Here is a 23,160-nt window from a genome sequence, read left to right as displayed (position 1 = left end):
CAACGTTCTCCTTCCTCTCCTCTTGCCCTGCTGTCGAAAAGCGGACACGTAAAAGAGAAACAAAAGTGAGGAAACGGGAAAAAACGGAAGGACCTTCGGGGGGTTCCCAAGGTCAGCGACGAGAGCCCATTAAATATTTAGTCCGGGGCTCCGAGGAGAACATTTCATTAGGATGAAAAATGTCCGGCCGCGGCTCGGTAATGGAGGCGCGTCGGGCGTCCGATTCATCACGCCGCAAATTGGCGAAAACGCCCCACAAAAAGCCAAACCTTTTATCCTCCTGGACGGGCTGTGGCCGCCATGCGAAGCGGAGGAGTTTTAAACAAAGTCGGCGGAGGAGGAGAAACCGTTTCAATCCAGGGAATGATCTATTATTTAATGTTCACCTCACGGGAGGTTCTGCCCCGTCTGCCCTCGACGCTCCCCGCATAATATTCTACCGAGCACACACACACACACACACACACACACACACGCGCGCTTATTGGCTCGGATGTGGAGTTTGAATTGCCATATTGTTCCCGTTAGGGGTAAAATGATGTTTTTAAAAAAGCGAAGCGGACGTACAACCGCCGAATCTGTCGCGGACGAGGTGGTCGGACGGACGGATCGCTGTCGCCCGCACTGTGCGTTGGCCGTTCCAAACGACCTGTTTTTTTTTCACCTTGAATATCACCCGGTGTGTTGCCGCCGCGACTGTTACCACGTGCTTGTCCCCGGGGACTCAGTCCGATGGGATGGCTGCTCAACCTGCGTCACCCTGTTACCCTGCTCCGTGTTGTCGTCTTTCTGTTTTGTGTTTTGGTTCCACCTCCTCTATCTCCACTTCTCTCTCTCTCTCTCTCTCTCTCTCTCTCTCTCTCTCTCTCTCTCTCTCTCTCTTCTCTCTCTCTCCCTCTCTCTAGCGCTGAGGGTGGTGTCATGTCAGGCTACAACCTCCATAGTGGCTCCAGAGCGGCTCCTTTGGTGGCTGTGGGGTTTCTGTGGGGAGGAGCATGGCGGACAGTGGAGGGGGGGGGTGGAGGGGGTTGGATATTTTGGACGGCGTGCAGAATAAATAGCTGCCTAGAGGTGGTCTCCTCTACGGGGCCTCGAGCAGTCTGGCCCCTATGATTAGCGCTCGCGGGCTCCACATCATAGTATGTATTTTGTGTGTATTCACATCCGCCATCAGAGAGGGAGGAGCCGGAATGAAAACAGCCTTTATACCACCGAACACCCCCCTCCCTTCCCTCCCCGCCCGCATCCCAAAAACCCAACCAGGTTTAGAGCGTTGGCACGTCCTGTTTGGCATCCTCTTCTCTGGACTGGATATTTACTGCACCGCCGGACCTCATTTTCTTTCATCAATTTCATGTAATTTCCTTTTTTTTTTTTTTTTTTTTTGGTGTGAGTTGTGAGATAATAAACGCGCAGCGCGGCAACAAAAAGACGCAACATCTTTCACGTATTTCGGTTCTGCCAGCCCGTTTAATCTTTCATTACCCTGTTACGGCTCATGCATTATTCGGCGCGTGCTACAATATAAATGGAAGCTTCAGAGTATCAGCTCCAGATTTGTAGTTTTACAGCGCGGGCTTCACGAGTGCGGAATCAAAGAACTTACCGGGCAGTACGTTTTGGGGGTTTTTGAACTTTTTTTTTCTGATGCCGACTGCGGCATGGAGTGCAGATCGGGGCTTAGGATTGGAATATAGGGATCATTGTGCTACTGAGAGAACATCCTGAAAAACACAGCCTTTCCTGTTTGAATGTCACATTCCTCCCGGAAAGCCGTTACCGCTGCGGGGCGGAGTCGGCGGGATGTGTGTTTTCCCGAGATTATCTTTGCGTGCCGCGGGAGACGGGGGAATGGGGGGAAAGAGTCTGAGCGAGTGCATGACGCCGTCTGCTGTCTTTGCCCACCGTCCCATCAGATACCCGCCCTCGTCTTGCCCGTCGGGGCGCCGGTCGCGGCGCTGCCCAGTCTCTCGCCTCCCGCTACGATGCCGTGCGCTCGTTCTGACGTGCCGCCTGCCCGTCACCTCTGCTGTCACCGCGCCGCTGCACGGCTCGGCGCGGACTGAATAAATCACACCCACCTCAAACCCATTCTCCCTGGGCAGCCAAACACAATCATCCAGTGTGTGTGTGTGTGTGTGTGTGTGTGTGTGTGTGTGTGTGTGTGTGTGTGTGTGTGTGTGTGTGTGTGTGTGTGTGTGTGTGTGTGTGTGTGTGTGTGTGTGTGTGTGGGTGGTGAAAATGAAGGGTTTTTGGGGGGGGAGGGGTCTGAAAAAGGGACAGGTGGATGTGGTCCCTACAGCCCCCCGTCTCATCATATTTAGACTGCCATTAAACATGCAGCTGGGCACACACACACATTACCACACACACACACACACACACACACACACACACAGGCTAGTCTAATTTTCTCTTGCCTCATTGTCAGGCAGAAAGTGCCAGATAATTAACCTCGCAAAGGGAGCCCCACCCCCCACCCCTCTTTCTCTCTGTGTCTCTGTCTCCCACCCTCTCTCTCTCTCTCCCACTCTCTCTGTCTTTCTCTTTCTCCCTCCCTCTTCTCTCTCTCTCGCTCTCTCTCCCGATATATTGTCCCAGACAATTTTCCTCGTTATGGAACACTTAGTGACTTTTCTCCTGACACTAAACCCCAATCAATAGCTTGTTAATTAGCTCGCTGATCAATACAGATATCCATCACGACGTATGTGATGCGCACACATGCACATGCACGCACACACACACACACACACACACACTCGGGTATGGGTTGCTTTCAAGGAGCGTCTCTGATTCTGCTAAATACACACAAACAATCTCAGTCCCATCATAAATACAGACAAATAATTGAAAGCAAACTGAAGACAGACTGATCTACTTCACCAACTGGAGGTTGAGTCAATCGCTGAATGCTGAAAAAAGACGCTTACATCCTGGGCTGCCATGTTTGATTGAAAGACTTTGGACGGTGGACTGTGTGTGTGTGTGTGTGTGCGTGTGTGTGTGTGTGTGTGCGTGTGGGTGTGGGTGTGTGTGGGTGCGTGGGCGTGCGTGTGTGATGGGGGTTATGTGTGTCTTTCCATTCAGACTGACAGGTATGTTGTAGCAAACTGGCCTTCATTAGCCTATGCAAATAAGAGGGACCTTCGGGTAGCTCAGCAACTGGCCTCGTTCTCACATGCGCACACACACACACACAGACACACACACATGCATACACACTCACGTAAAACCACACACACACACACACACACACACACACCGTTGGGTGAAGCTGTTTAAATGCTTGTGCTGTGAACCGCTCTTCTCCTCATTATCGGAAAGAAGGAACACAAAGTAAGTTAAAGTACCATGTTCCCTCTAAAGCAGGGCTTTCCCCTCGACCACATCACAATAACAACAAGTTGATTTGATATCGTGAATTTCTATATTAATCTAAATTCTATATTATTTATATGTATATTGGTAAGAACATGTTGGTCCGTTCTCTTTCTGCTCAATGGGATGATCCTCAGTCTGATTCTTAATCCGAGGACTCTGAATTACTTTGCAGGTATCTGCATCGCTGAAGTCAATTCTCCCATATCAGGCAGTCGCACTGTGGAGTCTTGAGTGTGTTATTCCACAGTTTTTTAGTCGTGGATGAAACGGCCCCCGATGGGCAGTGGCTTTGTCGTTGACGTGTGACCTTTTTGGACACGGCGCGCCTCGACTTGCGTGTTTTCTCCTCCGCTTTGCTCCCTTTGACGGGGGCTCAGGTCACGCTCGGCCACCCCTGACCACTCCCCTACTCCCACCCCCCGCCGCCGAGAGGGGAGCAGGGGAGAGAGCGAGACGGGGAAGGGAGAGAAAAGAAAAGCAAAGAAGCGAGGGAGAGAGACGTTTTGCGGAGTCACCTGCCGTCAACCCGCAGATTAAACAAGGAGACCTCTGCCGAGCGTGAAGGGCGTTGAAAGGGCGGGGTGTAATACTCACAGAGCGTGAAATGCAAGAGTGGAGTGGAGCAGAATGGACCTCAGTGCGGAAATGGATGGATGCAGAGGGGGCAGAAGAAGCAGGCTGAGGCAATATGTGGCAGTGTGGGGTCGTGTCTTTTTTACGAGCTTCATTAAAAGGAAAATCTTGAACATCCCCCCAACAATCGCTGCGGGAAGAGGGCGGTCAATAAGGAACTGTGTGTGTGTGTGTGTGTGTGTGTGTGTGTGTGTGTGTGTGTGTGTGTGTGTGTGTGTGTGTGTGTGTGTGTGTGTGTGTGTGTGTGTGTGTGTGTGTGTGTGTGTGTGTGTGTGTTTGTGTGCGGGGGGGCCCACACCCTCACACAGGCATATTGTGACTTTCCTGTCTGTGCATTGGTTTCCTCCAATGTTGTTGTGACTTTTATCCGATTTGAATCACGGAATCGACTGGCTCACTTCGGGCCAAAAAGGGACATTTCAAATTCCCTCGTCATGAATACAGACGTAAGCCTAGGTCTGGGACCTTTCCCTCTCCGTCTAAACCAAAATGGGTGGAGGGTCATACACTACATGCACCTCATCACGCTTGTCCGACTTCATGAAACTTCTGATATGTTGTTTGTGTGTGTATTTGTGTGTGTGTGCGTGTGTGTGTGTGTGTGTGTGTGTGTGTGTGTGTGTGTGTGTGTGTGTGTGTGTGTGTGTGTGTGTGTGTGTGTGTGTGTGTGTGTGTGTGTGTGTTGAGGCGGGTGCTGGTTTTAAACCCCCCCGGGGGGTGGTTCTCGGGATCGTTGTGTAAACGTTTTGCGATAGCATCTGTCACCGTCCCCACCCCGGGTTCACGGTCACCCTTTTCCTGGTATTTCCCTGACGGAGGCTGCTGCACGGGGCGGAAGGCTACGCTCCTCCAACCTCCTCCTTCAGTCCCTCCCCTTTGCTGTTTATGCACGCACACCAATAAACACACATTAGCTCTTACACACACACACTTTTGCACCCCACCCCCACGACTAAAACAACAATCGTGACTCTTAATAAAAATTAATACACACGCACGCCCCACAAGCACGTTAACTTTGACACGATATGCCACACACACACACATACACACACACACACACACAGACACACACACACGCACACACATTTCGGTTGAAAACCAGGGAGCGCCCACCCCTGCTGTTAACTCCATATTGTGTTTGACACTGAGCCCCATACATATGTTAATTCACCTCCATTTCCCTCTCACTTTAATGAGTGCGTTGAGACTGGCAATTTTAGATACTAGAAAGAAAAAAACAAGGGAATGAAAATGAGAGAGAGAGAGAGAGAAAGAGGAGTTATGTGCCTCTCTCACAAATCTCTGCTTGCTTAACACATTTGAATAAACATCTGAAAAGACTTTGCATTAAATTAGGGGCCGTTTGGTTCAAGGACTGTAAAACCCGAGTAAAAAAAAAAAAAGAGGTTGAAACGATCACACACACACACACACACGCACGCACGCACACACACACACACACACGCACACACACACAAACACAACCCATGAGGTGTGTGTGTGTGTGTGTGTGTGTGTGTGTGTGTGTGTGTGTGTGTGTGTTTGTGTGTGTGTGTGTGCACGGAGGGCGTAGTGTCCAACATTGGTTTAATTGGCATGGCGCCGTGCCAGTCACTGGGTGGCTGGATGGAGAGTGACTCCCTCTCCTGTCTCTGTCTATCTCTCACTGTCTGCGTGAAGAGGACAGCCATCTGTCATTACCACAGGCTATTTTGAGCACTCTATGTGTGTGTGTCTGTGTGTGTGTGTGTGTGTGTGTGTGTGTGTGTGCGTGCGTGCGTGCGTGCGTGCGTGTGTGTGAGAGCATACTGACTTTCATGCTTCCTTTCTTGAGTCTTTACATCTATTTATGTTTGTATATGCATCATAATACAAACCCAACGGTCCCACCAAAATACAATTTAAAAAGGCCTCTGAAAACCACAGTGTGTTGGATATATTGTTTGATATAACATTTCATATCAGTGAAATATGTGTAACCATGGTAATCTCTGTGCCCTGTTGCTCCATCCTCCTTCATCCATCTTTCATGCCCCACACCGTGTCCCAAATCAAAGCCAAACAGCCACCAGGCTCTTTCAACTGGTGCTTGTACTCCCCCAGGGTCTGCGCACTCCTTTTTTTTTTTTTTTTTTTTTTTTTTTAGGCCACACAAACATACACAACACAAACAGTACACACCCGTATGCATGTTGTCATACATTGTCTTACCTGTGTCTCTTTATCTAATTACAGCTCCTGGGCTTCGTGTACGCCTGCTACGTTGTCAGCGCCATTACTGAAGAGGAGGACAGCTGTAAGTATCTTCGCTGTAATACACACACAGACACACACACACACACACACAAACCAGACACACAGACACACACACAAACCAGACACACAGACACACACACAAACCAGATACACAGACACGCGCGCGCACACACACACACACACACACACACAGAAAAACTTGCATACGCTCGCACAAAAACATTCATGCACCCATAAATTGAGATGATAAGCAGCATGAGCTGCAGGGCTCAGGGTTGGTCTTGGTGGGAAGGTAGCAGGAGGCCAGTGGGAGCTTTAAAATATTCACAGCGTTGTCTCGGCTCCTTAGTTTACTTCAAAGGGGAAGTATTGGTTTAGGTTTTTTTTTAGACGCTACGTATGATATTTTTTCTTGCTTCTTTCCTGTTTCTCGGCGTTACCAAGCCTAGTTGCTAGGTTACTGAATGTCTGGTTAATCTCTGTACTGGTAGTAGAGTAGCAGGAAGAATAACAGCTTCCATGTTACAGTTGACATACTACAAATAGCAGGAAAAGAGTCACTACGAATCCCAAAAGGGGGCACCGCAACCACTACGAGAATAATGAGGTAAATTATGATTATATTACTTCTAAAAGCCTTTAAGCAGGGGCCTCAAAGCACCGCCCTGGGACCCCCTAGCCGGGCCGGCGAGACAATTCACTGCAGCCAGCTACGTGTTTATAATATTTTGATATTAAATGTAAAATCGCAATGGCTAATTAATTTTACTTGCAATTCTCTCTCTCTCTCACTACGTGGGCCGCCGCTCCCCAGCTGCAAAGGGAGAGAGTGTGTGTGTGTGTGTGTGTGTGTGTGTGTGTGTGTGTGTGTGTGTGTGTGTGTGTGTGTGTGTGTGTGTGTGTGTGTGTGTGTGTGTGTGTGTGTGTGTGTGTTTCCATACTCCATACAAACCACACCCCCTCCCCCGGCAAGATTGCTCCTCACCCTGCTCTCCTGTTGTCAAATGCTCAAATGCACACACACACACACACACACACACACACACACACACACACACACACACACACACACACACACACAGCTATTGGAATACAACTTCCTCCTTGTGTCTTGCGTCTGTCATCATGGTGTCACACCAAGGAAAGAGTCAATCTTTTGCAACTTAATAAGCAAAAGGAGGAGAAAGCCACATTTTCTTTGTGTGTGTGTGTGTGTGTGTGTGTGTGTGTGTGTGTGTGTGTGTGTGTGTGTGTGTGTGTGTGTGTGTGTGTGTGTGTCTGTGTCTGTGTCTGTGTCTGTGTGTGTGTGTGTGTGTGTGTGTGCGTGCGTGTGTGTGCGTGTGTGTGGGCGTGTATGGGTGTGCCAGGGGGGTTGATAATTTGAGGGGAGAGACGGGAAAGGGGAAACCAGAGAAGTGGGACACCGGTGATAGATGACCACACCGATGTAACCCCGTAGTCAGGGGGGTCAGGGGTCGCGCTGAGGGTTGGCCAATCAGAGCGCCCGACGCATTGATCTCGGGAGTCTGAGTCATAAATACCCAACGTCCTCCGCATTAATAAATACACAAATCACACCGGTATGGGGCTACGTCTTCTTCGCCTTCCAATTTTTCTGCTGGCCTGTTCAATTTTTAAGTTGAGCAAAGGGTTCGGACCAAGCAGGTCGAAAAAGGCTGAAGTCTGCAGCTGAGGTTTGACGTTTTGATCTGATTTGTGAACACACCGGCTACCTCCGAGCCGGTGGAAGGACTACATCATATTTCCGGAGGTTTCTCTGACGTGCTGCCCGCATATCGCATTATTTCACCTAAAAAATGAAATCGTCTAAATGATCACGAACATCACAACCGGAGCTCGGTCTTATATTGTATGGAAGCGACGTTAACGAGGGTCAGTGACATTTATTTTGTGTCACAATGAACAATCAACAAGATACGAGGACACTCGTCAAATAGAGTCACATCTCGATAAAGTACGCTCAGTTGGAAACCGCTTTAGAAAAACAAAAGTAAGTTCATTCATTTTGGGAGTTATGTGGCTTAAAAGGCTGTAACGGTGACGCGGTGTTCACGTGATTTAGACAGTGAAAAGGCCTACAGGGCTTTGTCGGGTTCGTGCCGCCTGAGATTTTCAACAAATGGACAACTAATGTCAAAAATCTTTCAACTAAACAGACAAACGTAAATCAACAAATTACATCTATTTTCTTACAAAGTAAAAGAACTATATACGCATGTATCTCAATATTTTTTTGAATCCCATTTTACTCCCCAGTTGTCAGTTACCCGAAAACAACTGACTGCTCACTTTGTAGGCTCTGTGTGTGTGTGTGTGTGTGTGTGTGTGTGTGTGTGTGTGTGTGTGTGTGTGTGTGTGTGTGTGTGTGTGTGTGTGTGTGTGTGTGTGTGTGTGTGTGTGTGTGTGTGTGTGTGTGTGTTCAGACCATTGGGACAGAAGTCACATTCCACAGATTTAATGGCTGTGAGGGACTAGCGTCACCACCCAACTAACCCCCCAGCCCCCCCATCCTGGGCTGTACCACGTCATTATCTACCCAACCCCCCAGTGATCCCTGGAGGGCTGTACCATTTACAGGGAGTTGGGGGGGTGGAGGGATTAAACAGAAATTTACAAAATATTTAAAACAAATTGGTCGCCATAGTCTTCCTCTTTCTTCTTATTTGTGCAGAAATGTGAAATGTGAGGACTGGCGTTTCCTGCCGCGGGAAAAGGAGCGTTGTGTTTGTTTGAATGAGGAGTTTACCCTCGTGACACGACATTTAGAACAAGAAGAGAAAGTCTGCGGGAGAAAGAAGTGGGAGAATTTGGTTGGGATTGTTACCCTGCTGTCCTCTTTGTTGCCTTCATTATTTGTAGGTACACACCCACGCGCGCGCACACACACGTACACACACGTACACACTCACACTCACACACACACACACACACACACACACACACACACACACACACACACACACACACACACACACACACCATGGCAGACAATGGAGACAAATTTCACTCTCATTTGAAGTGGAAGATGAAAGGCGGCTCGGCTCCCGGTTTGATGCGAAGCCTCTCCTCCCACTAAGCAAAATATAACTTCCCTACGCCCAACATGCACACACACACACACACACACACACACACGCACACACACACACACAGACACCATGGCAGACACACACACAAACACACACCGACGCACATGCACAGAAGCGCTCAAACACACACACACACACACACACACACACACACACACAGACACAGACACACACACACACACACCACACCACATGCGGGTTGAGGAGCTGTACCTCAGAGTCAGAATCCAACGCTCAGAATTAGAAAGTTTTTGCATTAACTCATATCTCCTTCCTGCTTCACACCCCACACTGCGCTCTCTCTCTCTCTCTCTCTCTCTCTCTCTCTCTCTCTCTCCCTCCCTCCCTCTCTCTTCCTATCTCTCTCTACCTCTCCGGTGAGGTGTGTGGGAACCTAGTGGACTCCTGGCGTTGTATCCTCATTACTCCTCACTGTTGGGTTTGATCCCCCCCCGGAAGGAGACGCAGGGAAGGGAAAGGGTGAGAGAGAGAAAGAGAGAGAGAGAGAGAGAGAGAGAGAGAGAGGGGGGGAGGGAGCGAGCGAGAGAGCAGGAGATGAAATAATACAAAGTAATAAACAGGCTGAGCTTTTCTCTCTCTCTCTCTCTCTCTCTCTCTCTCTCTCTCTCTCCGTCTGTAAAGAGTGAGGTGATTCAGATTAGTGCTCACACCGCGTGAAGAACTGAGAATCTGTACGCGGGCACAGAGACACACACACGTACACACACACACACACACACACACACACACACATACACACACACACAGTGTATTCGAACTAAGAAGATACAAGGGAGAGAACGGGAAAAAGCATCATCCTCCATCAGCTCCGGGTCCAACTTCGTGGCTTAACATTAAACAGAGCTGCTGAGCCCCTCCTCCCTCTCTCACACACTCGTTATTCTCTTTCTGTCTCTCGGCTTGTGTCTCGTCACTTTCCCACATGGAATCCGTAACATTGCCGGACAAAAAGTATCCAGAAAAGGCGGCGGGCAGTCAGAATCGGTTTTGGTTTTTTTCAGTAACCCTAAAGCCAGAGTTATTAACCCTGCGTGGGCACTTTCCCGCCGTCCTACACTCTCTGCCTCCGGAGAGGGAACGTTCTCCACCCATTCTACCTCCCCCTGTCCGCTGGCTCCCTCTCTTTCCCCAGAAATTATGCGAGGTCGAGAGCGGGGAAATGTACAGAACGGCTTTTGGGGAACATGGCTCCCGTTCCCACATGACGCCGGTACAGAACATTGCCAGAAGATTTACGGCCTTCAGTGCAAGTGGGAAAGGGGCTTTAGTGAGTGAACTTTGTGTGTTTATTAGGCTTTGCAAAGTGTGTCTTCACGCCTCCCCATCACTTCTGTTCCTTCTTTCTCTGTTCCTTTGTTTTGGAGGTTGTGTGTGTTGGTGTGTGTGTGTGTGTGTGTGTGTGTGTGTGTGTGTGTGTGTGTGTGTGTGTGTGTGTGTGTGTGTGTGTGTGTGTGTGTGTGTGTGTGTGTGTGTGTGTGTGTGTGTGCGTGCCTGCCTGCGTGCGTGCGTGCGTGTGTGTGTGTGTCTTGTGTGTGCACGTCTGTAATAATTTGTTGGAGTTATCAGTGGCGAGCAGATAGCCGGGCAGACGGATCGCTGAGGAAAATCCTCTTTGTAAAGTAGGTCAGGAGGAGTCAGCCGACTAGCATAAGCGTATGCATGCCGTTGCACGTCTAGAAATTGTAGCGCCGCCGCCATGCTGAGTCACGGCCCCCCGGAAAAAAATTAAAAATTAATAAAAAAGCAGGAGAAAATCAGTAGTTTAGTAGCTGTAGTTTTTTTTTTATTGTTTTTTGCAAATTGCTTTTATTTCTATTATTTAGTTCATTTTTTGGTTTGTTTTATATTGATTTATTTTACTCATTTATAGTTATTTTTGAGATTTATGTTATATTGTATATTATATTGGATTATTTTCTGTTTTCTATTCATTTCCTTAGATTTATTGCATATTGCCATCATGTTTATCTTTTTTTTTATAACTACTTTGTTATTATTGCCATTTTTTTTTGTGTGCCACCGTAATACCACAAGCAACCATTTATCTGTCCATCCATGTGTGCGGCGTAGTAATTCTCTTCAAAAGCCCGGAGTACACTGTGCACCAGTGTTTTGTGTAACGTGTGAATGCAGAGATGATGCATCTCCAGCTGAAGCCAAGTTTTGGGGAAAATGTGACTCAGAACCAGTCAGGGAACCCCCCTATAGAGATAGATAGATAGCAGGGTGTGTGTGTGTGTGTGTGTGTGTGTGTGTGTGTGTGTGTGTGTGTGTGTGTGTGTGTGTGTACGTGTGTGTGTGGAGGTGGGGGCTGTATCTCTTATCTTATCACCACCAGTCTCGCAGGCAGACGCTGAAGACATCGCCTGTCTGGCTTCTCGCTCTCTCTCTCTCTCTCGCTCTCACTCTCAACCTCCTACACTTTCATACTAACACTATCTTATTTCTCAATCTACCCGTCTTGATTCTGTGCACTTTTGCTTTTCCTTCCTTTTCGTCAAGCCTGTGTTCGATTGCATTGTTAGATTGCCAGCCACATATCACCTCTCTCTCTCTCTCTCTCTCTCTCTCTCTCTCTCTCTCTTCCTCTCCTCTCCTCCTCTCTCTCCCTCCCTCTCACCTCTCTCTCTCTCTCTCTCTCTCTCTCTCTCTCTCTCTCAGTGGGAGATATAGGTTGATTACCCCATTGCTATGAGCTCAGCCCTTTAATCAAAGGGCCACACATTCACAACTGGGTTTATTTGATATCATCACAGAATACAGTTGGACAGTGCATGTGTCCTGTGATCAAGGGTGAGGTGTGTGTGTGTGTGTGTGTGTGTGTGTGTGTGTGTGTGTGTGTGTGTGTGTGTGTGTGTGTGTGTGTGTGTGAGTCCTGTGGTAGTTGGGCCCTTGCTCCTCTTATCGGGGTGGGGTGCCTTGGTCCCTGTGATCCTTTCCACAGCGGCTGTTTTCCACCACAACACTGATGTGTTTGTTTCACGGCTGCCTGACTCACTCTCCCACCATCCAGGTCCACGCTCACTTTCCTTCCTGTGCTTCACCTTTCCTTTCCCTCCCTCCCTCCATCCCTCCACCCACCCACCCCTCCCTCATCCCTCCCTCCCTTGGTGTTTACAAGAGGCTCCCGGACATGTTGACAGTTTTCAGTTTCTCCTCCTCTCCCCTCCCCTCCCCTCACATCCCCCCCCCCCCCGCCCCTCTCCTCTCCTCTCCTCTCCTCTCCCCTCCTCTCCTCTCCTCTCCTCTCCTCTCCCCTCCTCTCCTCCCCTCCCCTCCTCTCCTGTCCTCTCCTCCCCCCCCCCTCCCCTCACCTCTCCTCTCCTCTCATCTTCCTCCTCTAATTTCCACTCCTTCCTCACCTCTCCTCTCCTCTCCTCTCCTCCCCCCCTTCCTCTCCTGCCTCTACTCTCCTCTCTCCTCTCCTCTCCTATCCTTCCTCTCCTCTCCTTCCTCTCCTCTCCTCTCCTCTCCTCCTTTAAACACCATGCATCCCGTCAGCGTCACATGTCCTTATTTGATCTTATCTCAACACACACTTTCCGTCCGTCCTTCCCTCGTGAGAAAACAACCATCAGGGGTTGAGCAGGTCGATGGCTGAGCTGCTTCTCGCTGATAAAAAGGCTCATGTTATTTTGACAGCCGCCCTCGCCTGCCCCCTGCTTTTTATCCTTTTTCTCAATGAAAAGTGAGAGACAACAGGGAGAGTTTGGACCTTGTGTCTGGGTCTCGGGTTCCTTTGGTTCCCGCGCAGATGGGCCGTGGTTTCACCGTCAGAACGCGACAAACATCGCCGCCGCATCCATGTCATTTCCATTTGATTTTTTTTTATTTTTTATGTATATAATTTTCTCGCATGTGTCGTGTCACGGTCTGGTTTTTTCTTTGGTTCACATCATAATTTTTCTTTCATTTCCTTTTTGTTGTTTTCAGTTGATTTTATTGGTGGATTTGACCCATTTCCACTCTACCATGTCAATGAGAAACCATCCCATCTCCTCTTAAAGCCCATGTATCTGTAAGTACGCATGTGTGTTATGTTTTATCACTGTGTGTGTTATTAGGTTTCGATCATATTACTTCATTTGGTTAATTAAAGACGATCTAAATGTCCAAATGTCCCCTGTGCCCATCATCTTATAGTATGCACCAGTATAGTATTTTGGGTCTAAAGCTGCTTTTTTCGCATTTGTGGACAAAATTATAGTATGTCTTTGAAGCCAAATGTTCATGAATCATTCAAAATTAGCCTAAATTAGGATTTAATAAATAATGTGAGTGTCCAGACGGGCAAAAGGCGCTAATCAGTATTTGGAAACTAAATTTGACCATCTCGGAAATTAGCAAACCCGTCCTGCACCAGATATATCCCGTCCCAGGGGAGGGTGGAATAATATTTGGAGATGTGATGATATAGAAGAAAGTGTGTGTGTGTATGTGCATGCATGCGTGCGGGCGTGCATGCCCACACCCCTGGCGGAGTTGGTCTGGAAAAAAAACACATAAGGCTCTGTCTAAAATTGGATCCATCAATTAAGTGGTGCAGAGGAATTTAATAATACTGTACGCCTCAGACGTGATGTATAAATTCAGTTTCAGTAATGAAAATGAAAGAGTGTGTGCGTGTGTGTGTGTGTGTGTGTGTGTGTGTGTGTGTGTGTGTGTGTGTGTGTGTGTGTGTGTGTTTGTGTGTGTAACATATTGCTACAAAGAAGGTTACAGGTATGTAGGATAAAATAAACCCAATTTAAGACAATTTAAAGCATAGAGAGTGGGCGTAAATAATAGAATAAAATAAAAAAATAAGATTAAAAAAATAGTTGAATAAAAAATTCAATAAGATAAAACAAATGGAATACAAACAAACAAATGCGTGTGTAATTGTGTTCACAAATGTAACCCTTTGCTCTCCAACTCTATCTGTCTCCTCTCTTTAGGTCTACGTAAATAGGAGAGCGTCCACACCGGGCCTTCCCACGGAGGCAAAACGTCCCTCCCTCTTTCTCTCTCCCTCTCTCTCGCTCTCTCTCTCCCTCTCTCTCTCGCTCTCCTGTCCCCGAATCCCGGGAGCACGCCAGACATTCCTCTTCTCCCCTCCTCTGTTCTCCTCTCCTCCCTCCATTCCTTCTCTTCTGTACCTCAAACGTGTTATTGTGCTGGTTGCGCCGCCTGGAAACGGCTGCACTTCCCAGTAATGGCTCCATTGTTTTCGGGGCGGGGGTGAAGGGGGTTGTTTATGCCAAAGTCTGGTATCGTGTACTAGGGAAAGTATTCATCTTTTTTTCTTTTTCTTTTTCTTTTTTTAACTGTCATCACTTTTTGCTGTGAACCCAACACTCCTCCCCCCTCATAACAGTTGTGCTACTCTTTCTGAACAGTATTCCAATGTGTATGCAGCGTGCGTGTGATCCGGTAGCGTTCCACATTCCCGGTCTCGTCCTCGAGAGGCTCGGCGGTTGAGGGTTTTATCACCGGTTTTGGCCTCAGATCGTTGCCGGAGGGCCTGAATTACAGTGGGGTGTGTGGAATGAGCCATTATGCGCTGCCCGTTTACTTTGCACCAGGATCTGGACCTGAAAACACACGCGAGCACACACACACACACACACACACACACACACACGCACACGCATACACACACACACACACACACACACATACACACGTACACACACACACACACACACACACGACAGTGGGGCAGGAAGAGGAGGCAGCGACAGGAGAGGAAGTGGGAGGGAGGGAGGGAGGGTGATAACCAAACCTACAGGGGTTTGAAAAGAAAAGAAAAATGTAAATAGCGGATTTGGAGGTAAATTGTTGTTGTTTTTTTCTTTTTTTTTCTTTTTGTTTGTTTTTTGGGTTTTGGTTTTTTTTGGTTGTTTTTTTTCCAAAATGCGAGCTTAATTAGCAACCGAGCATGAGCGCGTGTGTGTGTGTGTGTGTGTGTGCGCACGGGTGTGTGTGTGTGGGCGCGCGCGCGTGTGTGTGCGTGAGATTGGTATTCCAAAAATAGATGGGCATGTAAGACTTTACTTTTTTTCTAGTTTATCGTCGTAATACTACGACTGTTCCGACAACGGCCAAACAGGTGGTGGTCGATCTCTGTGACGTTCCGAGTGTTTGTGTGGGAAGCTGTGCAGAAAGCAGACCTTTTTTTATTTTTTATTTTATTCTTCTAGTAGCAGCGTCCGCTTCGGGATGCTTAAATACCGACGGATTCCACCGCTGACAGGGACGGTCATTACCGAAGTTAAACACCGTACTTTTCACATCTAGGAAACAATGGCGACTTTAAAGTGGGTGAAAGTGGAAGGGAGGAGCCCAACTATAGCAAAGCACAGGGGCAGGGCGTCCATTTTCTCTTTTTCGTTTCTACCGTATAGACTCTCACTTCTTATAGTCTCTGTGGTGAACGTCTTATGGCATGTTTTTAAAAGGGTTTTATATTCTGTATATGAAAAGTAATAACATGATAGCCCGACGGCTGTCTCCAACCTGATTTTCATTATTATTATAATACAGATCATACACGTCTCTTGGCGAGCAGTGTCTTCCTGCAAAGTCATCGCATTTCAAGTGATGTAAATCATTTTTCTCTCACGGAGGGTAAGATTAAAACTAGCGGTGAAAGTGAAGACCACTTAATAATGCTTTACTTATAGTTACCCATAATAAGTGTGAATCTACTGCCTCCTGGTGGTCGGTGTGTTTATCTACAAGTGAGGGGGTTTGGAGTCTGTGTCACAGCTCAGCCGGAGGAACGTCGGAGTTCATGCTTTTATCACCGTGTCTGTGAAAGGGCGTGGCCGCAGTATTCAGTTTGTAGTAATATCCTGTGTAGTGCTGTGCCCGCCGATGTTTCACGCTGCATTCGTCACGCCTGCACTTCATTTTTTTCTAATTGGAATCCAAAATATCTGCTGGCCTTGCGTCTCAGTGCAATATGTCCATTATTTGTTAACTTTTCAGGTTGAAGACTGGGATTTTTTATTTTTATTTTTTCCTTCTAAAGAGCCACAACTGCAGACGGTGTTTTCATTTCACTCCGTTTTCGGTCCTTTTTTTTTTCACGAGCGTCAAATGCATTTTCCGTGCAAGTTTTAGATTGAGCCGTGTCACGAGATGTGCTTTCCGTGAACACGAAACAAAACTTCAGTCTGACAGTTGACCATGTACAGCATGTTTGATTGGTCATAGCAGTAGAGAAAATAGGCAATAATTTAATATCATTCTATACTGTTTTCTTTTTACACACCCCTGGTTCTTGTAGCTACTGTACAGGCGAGGTGGTGAACTCATAGTACTTCTAAAGTCATGATGTAAAAATAAATCTTCTGTGCAATAGAGCTTCTCATTCATACCACTGTAATTTAAGTCAGTATTTGAATACCTGCTATACTGTGTAAGTTTTAGATTTCACAGAAAAAGATGCTACTTCTTTGTAGATAGTTCTGTTTCTTTGTAAAGAAAGTGGAAATGGATCTTTTTTTTTTTTTCACTCTCCTAATCTTTTGCGCCCTCTGTACCTCTAACCCAATGTGATCCAACGGTGAAAGCCCATAATTGTCCATTACTGTGCTTTAAGTTCAAGTGTAAATAGCCATTTGTTAATAAAAAAATAATGTGTAATTTTGATCACATTATGAGTGACTTGATTTTTTGTGTAACTTGTTCTTATGTAATGTTTTCTAACTGCACAATCACATGCAATGACCAGGACAAAACATTGGGCCTGTTGGAAAAAAAAAGGTCTTTATTATTGAAAAATTGAATATTGACTTATAATACAATATCAGCAAAATCCATGTCTGGTATAAGTGGCATAAGTGATTGCCAGAAATTAGGAAATGCCAGGCCTCCTTGGATGGTGATTCTCAACCTTTTTCAGATCAAGGTCCCTCTATGTGATACACATTAGGCCACTGACCCCATTTGATAGGATTTAGTCACTGGGACCCCAATCTGAGAAGAGTTTTAGTTCGATACGATTTTATCCAAATTCCTGTACCTGTCTCTACCATAGTTCGGGAGATAAGAGTGAAACTGAGATCAAAACACACATTATTGTACATGTCCTCCAACTATTAATCATCTTGCTGAAGACCCTCTTGACCCTCTAACGACCATCTGGGCGACGCCCGGACCCCAGATTGAGAACCCTCCTGCCCTAGGACATAAATGCGCGGACGCTGCCCCGGATGACGGCCCTGCAGATGGGGCAGTGGCGCAGGCTGGCGGCGCAGTCGCTGCAGACCACCAGGTGACCACATGGGATGAAGACAATGGACACCAGCTTGTCCATGCACACCTTGCACGTGCGCTCCTCCTGCAGCTGCCGCAGCAGCTCCTCAGGGCTCGGCTCCCCCACTGCCCAAAAGAAAAAACCACAGGCACACAAAGGGTTAATGCATCCAAAAATGTGGACTGTATGTTTAGGTTTAGGTATGCTTTGGTTGCTGGTGGAAAATTACTCACATCCTATAATTAAACTGATGTAGAAATATATAAATACCCTTAGACGTGTCTGCAGCTATCAAATAGGTACATTAAAAGTGGACCTATTGTGAAAAAAAAAAAACGCCTTTTTAGTGCTTGTGCACTTACATTTGGGTCTCTGATGGGCCTACTAACACACAAACTGTGAAATAAGACAGCTCAGTCAGTTTTTTTGTGAGCTGGCTATTTCATAAAACATGTGGTGAATCACGCTGTTCAGGTTTGTGTCTCAGTCCTGTGTCACACTGAGACATATAGAACCGCCCCCCGTCTGAGAGCTACCCATGGCTGGAGAAATGACACAGAGAATAGCAAGCGGCGATGGGAAGACCAGCACAAACCTTTTAAAAGGAAAAGGAATTAATACCAACTGTCCCTGAAGAGACTGCAGACGATGGAAATGTAAGTATATAATTCTGCTGTGTGTCTCTGGATAGACTTCAGGCTGCGGCGTGTGACACGCTGTGCCTTTTTCTAAACAAAAGCAATGAAAATATTTCGTGTTTTTAGTGTAGGTGCATTTATTTTATTTTATTTTCTGACGTTAACAGGAAACAAAAAATCCCCGCTGTGTCGGCAATGAAAGTGAGAGCAAACTTTGAAAAAAGGCCCTGTAGTTCTAATATGAGCGACGATTCACCAACAGGATTGCATAATCCTCGTCTTAAATTTGTTCAGAACCTGGAAGTCAAGCTCAAACGCCATTGGCTCACAGAATATGCAACTTGGGCTCGTACACCATTTACTCACAGGACTAGGGGCCTCGGGAAGGTGGCTTCTCCCACAAAAACAACAGCCCATTTTGGAACAAGTTGGTAAAGAGGCATGGTAGAATGACTAGAATGCATAATTCAAATGGTATTTTCAACAAACAAAAAAAATTCAAAAACATCTTCTGGGGACCTCAGAGACCTATATTTACTTGTGGAAAAAAATGATCATAAAAAGTCCTCTTTAATATCTTGTTTATATGTTTGTACAATTAATGGTATAATTGAATAGATAGTTTAGCTTTAGAAAAGTTGACTGATGCAGAAGAACTTGACTAAATTCGACAAAAAATAAATATATGGATAAATAAAATTTGACAAAATGTTCATTTTAAAATGAAGACGTTATAAATTCAAATGTAAGGCGATTTAATGGGTTTTCAGGCTGAATAGTTGTAAAAATGAACTTTTTAGGTCTTGCAGTCCACTGTACACCTCAGTCCTCAACATTTACCCTTTTACTCAACTGACTAGGATTTCTGAAATGCAATGAAAAAAATGTGAAATGGAAATACTCCAGGACAGCACTTGGAGAAAAAATATTTGGTTTCTTTCCTTCCATTACCTTTAGTAAAATCTGTATATGAGTGAATGCTGCATTGTAGTGAATAAAGTATAAATCCGTATTGAAGCCAGGTTTTATGAAATCATTCTTTCCATACCAAATGGCCTGCTCTATTTAAAAGAAGAAACCTTGCGACGTGAGAACTTGACCTTTTTCTCTACGGGGCGTCTGCGTCCTGACGTGTCCAGCGCTGGGACCCTCGCTCACCTCCGGCTCTGAGCGAGATAATCAACATGAAAACAAAGTCGGCGCCAATAAAACTGTGTCTCAGTGATCTCAGTGTTATTTTGGGAGCGGCGGTCTCCTCCATCAGCCCATACCTCTGCTCTGCGTGCACCTCGCGCGGTCCTCGTCCTCGGCCTGCAGGACGTCGCTCACCAGGTCGGACACGGAGGTGTAGTGCTGTCCGCTCAGCAGGTACTTGGTCTGGACGAGGCTCTCCACCAGGCTGCTCTCGAAGCCCATCTGCAGAACCGTCTGCACCACGGGGGACAGCATGGCCGACGACGCTCCCAGACCCCCCACCACATCTAGAGAACAAGAGAGAGAGAGAGGGAGGGAGAGAGGTAGGGGAGATGGGAGAAGTTAAATAACCACGGAGAGGAAGATAGGATGGAATATCATAATAGGGCAAAGGGCACATTTCAAGGTAAAATCCAAATGTACATAATGAATATTCCAGTGGTAAGTTCTTATGGAAACTCTTTTGAATTTAAGGACCTTATTTAAATCGGCTGCCATAGACCATATAGAATATGCAATTTATCTTATTTATGTTCTTGCTATCACAGTGCACAGGGTAGCTCAGCGGCTGATCATACAATTATTCTGTTTATAATTAGCAGATATGAGGGGGGAAAAAAAGTTTGGTGACTTGGAGGATCTGTTTTTGTAACTGATTCAGTCCTCATATTGCTGCAAGTGATGGTTATATTACCAATTATCCATACTTCAACCCAGGAATTGGCCGATGGTGCAGATTGACATAAACTGGCACCTTCTTGATCGATATTTTGCCCTCTAAGCGCAAGACTTTTCTGAAATACCAAAAATGAAGGTTGGAAATTGGACATTGGATGCCACTGGAGAATAATACATTTCTATCTGTGGTAAACCAGAGTGCCGTGATCTTTGTTCACCACTAACCGAGGTGGAAAACATACTAAGAATTATAGGTACGTGCCCAACAGACCCTATTTTCTCAGATCTACTGTAAATGTCTCACCACTTCCTGATCTGATGTGATCTCTGGCCACGGGGGTCTGTGATCCACCCTAAAAAAGATTAAATTAAAATCAATACTCTCTCTTTCTCTCTCTCTCTCTCTCTCTCTCTCTCTCTCTCTCTCTCTCTCTCTCTTTCTTTCTCTCTCTGGACCAATACATTTCAAGAAATTGGCCTCCAAAAGACTGTAACATGCAGAGGAAATTCAGAAAGACAATTCAGAAAAAGTGCGGCGCAGGTCCTCACCACTGTCTCGGTCAGATGGAAGTGAGAGTCCTGGATGTTGTTGACGTAGCCCTGGCCCCTGGACTGAATGAGGAACTCACACCTGAGAAAGGCAGGACACATCGATTTACTGCCAAAACAACAGTGGGTGTCCCCTTAATTAGAGACTCAGTGCCTTGTAAGTATATCTCTGGGTGATTACCAGAACGACGGAATACTTATTTTCAGACATTTTTTTCGTGTATAAATTGCTGCGTAATTGATGGTCTACAATTGAAAGGGCTGCCGACCAGTGATTTCACACACACAATAACAGCAACAGAGTATATATAAATATAGAAATGCTGAATTTTGGTAATCTGGGCAGAGCCTCTACCGTGGGAACCACTTGGCGTGCTCCTGCCAGGGGTCGTCCCCTGGTTCCCAGTTCCTCAGGCCTCCATCGCAGAAGAAGCACTTCACGTTGTCCCCATGACCTGAAAGGATTCAAAAAAGCTGCCGTTAGAGAAGTTCTCCACACAGTAAAAATAGTTTGTTACCTTTTGTAAAGATGACACAAATCAAACACATAAACATGAACGCCCCCATTTTTTTTTTAACACATTCCTATTCATGTATCTTATGTGTTTTGTACCATAAACGTGCTCCAAAGAGTAACTGAGTTTGATGTGGGGTTGTGGCACCTTCTACTTTAGTCCTTTGCAAACCTGGCTCTGTCCAGGGTTTTCTGTCCACAGCCCAGTGAGTCAGCACTTCAATTGTCCTATGAACTCACACACAAAGAGGCTTCTCTAGCAGGAACCATGGCCCGGATTGGAATAAGTCCCTGACCATACTGATAACTAACTCTTTTTTTTTTTTTTTTTTTTTTTTTTTTAAATAATGAACCCAAGGACCACTATTGGAAGCCTTGGCGACTTTGGCACCTGTGTAGAAGAACCCTGCCCTGGCCAGTACATCGGGCTGGACCGAGGCCCCTGGGGGCCAGTTGTGGAAGGTGGTGAGCCGGGACTCCTCTTCCTCCATCTCGGGGTAGACGGCCTGACCGGCCTGGTCTCCCTGGTCGTCCACGGTCATCCTCTGGAGCTGGCTCAGCAGCTGGCCGTCCACGGAGTCCGTGGGATCGGCCGTAAAGTACAGCGGGATATTCCCTACGCCCCTGCCCAGCATGAAGCCACAGGTCGGGAAGTGTCTCTTGTGCTCAAGAGACGGGCTGTCCCCATGGACCCAGTACCTCAGCACCCCTCCGCAGCAGAAGCACTGGACCTTGTCCCCGGGTCCCAGGTAGAAGAAGCCGGACCGGGCCAGGTCTCCGGAGGTGACCGGTGCGTCGCGGGGCCAGCTGTGGAAAGTTCGCAGCCTCTCCCCCTCCCTCCGCATCCGAGCCTCCTCCAGGATGTGCACCACGGTGACCCTGTCGTCATCCATCACTGCTTGTCTGGCGCTTCTCTCCGCCTCCTCTCGTCCTGGACCAGGCATCCCTCTTGCGCTCCATAGTGGAGTGCGCACTGCAGGTGAGCGCGGCGCGCACCGTGACACAGAGCGGAGCTGATGGAGGTTTGGAGTGAAAAACAACACAGCTTTTCCAGAACAATCCCCAAAGACTTATTATCAGAGGGCACTTTTTTGAGTTTCTTGAATGAGCATGAATGTTAATACAGCTGAACATTTTTTTTTGACTGTGTGAATCGTTGATACAGAGGTTTGTTATTTATTGATAGTCATTAAGTGTATTATTTACTACAGATTAAAATGAAATGTAATCAATGTATTAAGGTTATTTCGTTTTGTTGTGTAATATTGCCAATATACAATCTGTCTGTTTATCTATCCATCTATCTATCTATCTATCTAACTATCTATCTATCTATCTATCTATCTATCTAGCTATCTATCTATCTATCTATCTATCTATCTATCTATCTATCTATCTATCTATCTATCTATCTATCTATCTATCTATCTATCTATCTATCTATCTATCTCTCTATCTCTCTATCTATCTATCTATCTATCTATCTATCTATCTATCTATCTATCTATCTATCTATCTATGTAAATAACCTAATCCAACCCAAAAAACAGGCGGATGTTTTGGACAAGATTAAATTATTGTGATATTCTACAAAAGCAAAGTGCAATCAAGTATAATCTGTTTATAAGTGATATACACAACAAAAAAATAGAAACAAAATTGTGTTCTAATGTAATAAACAGAGTTTATTATGTCAGCCCAGGGTATTGGCAATAGTTTAGCTCAGTATTTACTAGATTTGTTAAGTGCTGCTAGCCTGCCATCTCATGGTGGAAGGGAGTAACTGCAGCTCGGCACTGTGATTGACACAAGGTCATAAACGAGGTCATGTGCCGCTTTCCGATGACGACATGAAGAGGGTGTCACCTGTATGGACAAGTTCCAATAAAATGATGTAAAAAAATGATATAATTAATTATATATATGTGTGTGTGT

The 23,160-nt window shown here is 46.4% G+C and overlaps 2 protein-coding genes across 2 annotated transcripts in view; one reads left to right on the top strand and one right to left on the bottom strand.

Annotated features, from left to right (window-relative positions):
• The window catches only part of nkain4 (sodium/potassium transporting ATPase interacting 4), a 42,660-nt gene extending 27,540 nt beyond the window's left edge, over positions 1-15,120 (top strand). Inside the window, exons 5-7 of the mRNA XM_080014733.1 lie at positions 6,256-6,316; positions 13,341-13,425; positions 14,345-15,120. Coding sequence (XP_079870859.1) covers positions 6,256-6,316; positions 13,341-13,425; positions 14,345-14,354 — 156 coding nt within the window. The 3' untranslated portion in view covers positions 14,355-15,120. The remainder of the gene's footprint in view (positions 1-6,255; positions 6,317-13,340; positions 13,426-14,344) is intronic.
• Positions 15,121-17,577: 2,457 nt separating this feature from the next.
• birc7 (baculoviral IAP repeat containing 7) lies at positions 17,578-22,118 on the bottom strand (the record flags this gene model as incomplete). Its single annotated transcript, XM_080014840.1, has 7 exons — positions 17,578-17,777; positions 19,403-19,456; positions 19,562-19,771; positions 20,467-20,515; positions 20,712-20,793; positions 21,067-21,166; positions 21,617-22,118. The coding sequence occupies 7 exons, from the start codon at positions 22,116-22,118 to the stop codon at positions 17,578-17,580; spliced, it is 1,197 nt and encodes a 398-aa protein (XP_079870966.1).
• Between the last annotated feature and the right edge of the window lie 1,042 nt (positions 22,119-23,160).

Source organism: Zeus faber, assembly GCF_960531495.2.
Source record: "Zeus faber genome assembly, chromosome: 15".
Lineage (NCBI taxonomy): Eukaryota > Metazoa > Chordata > Actinopteri > Zeiformes > Zeidae > Zeus > Zeus faber.
The sequence above is the reverse complement of the archived record's forward strand: the minus strand, read 5'-3'. Positions and strand labels throughout refer to the sequence as shown.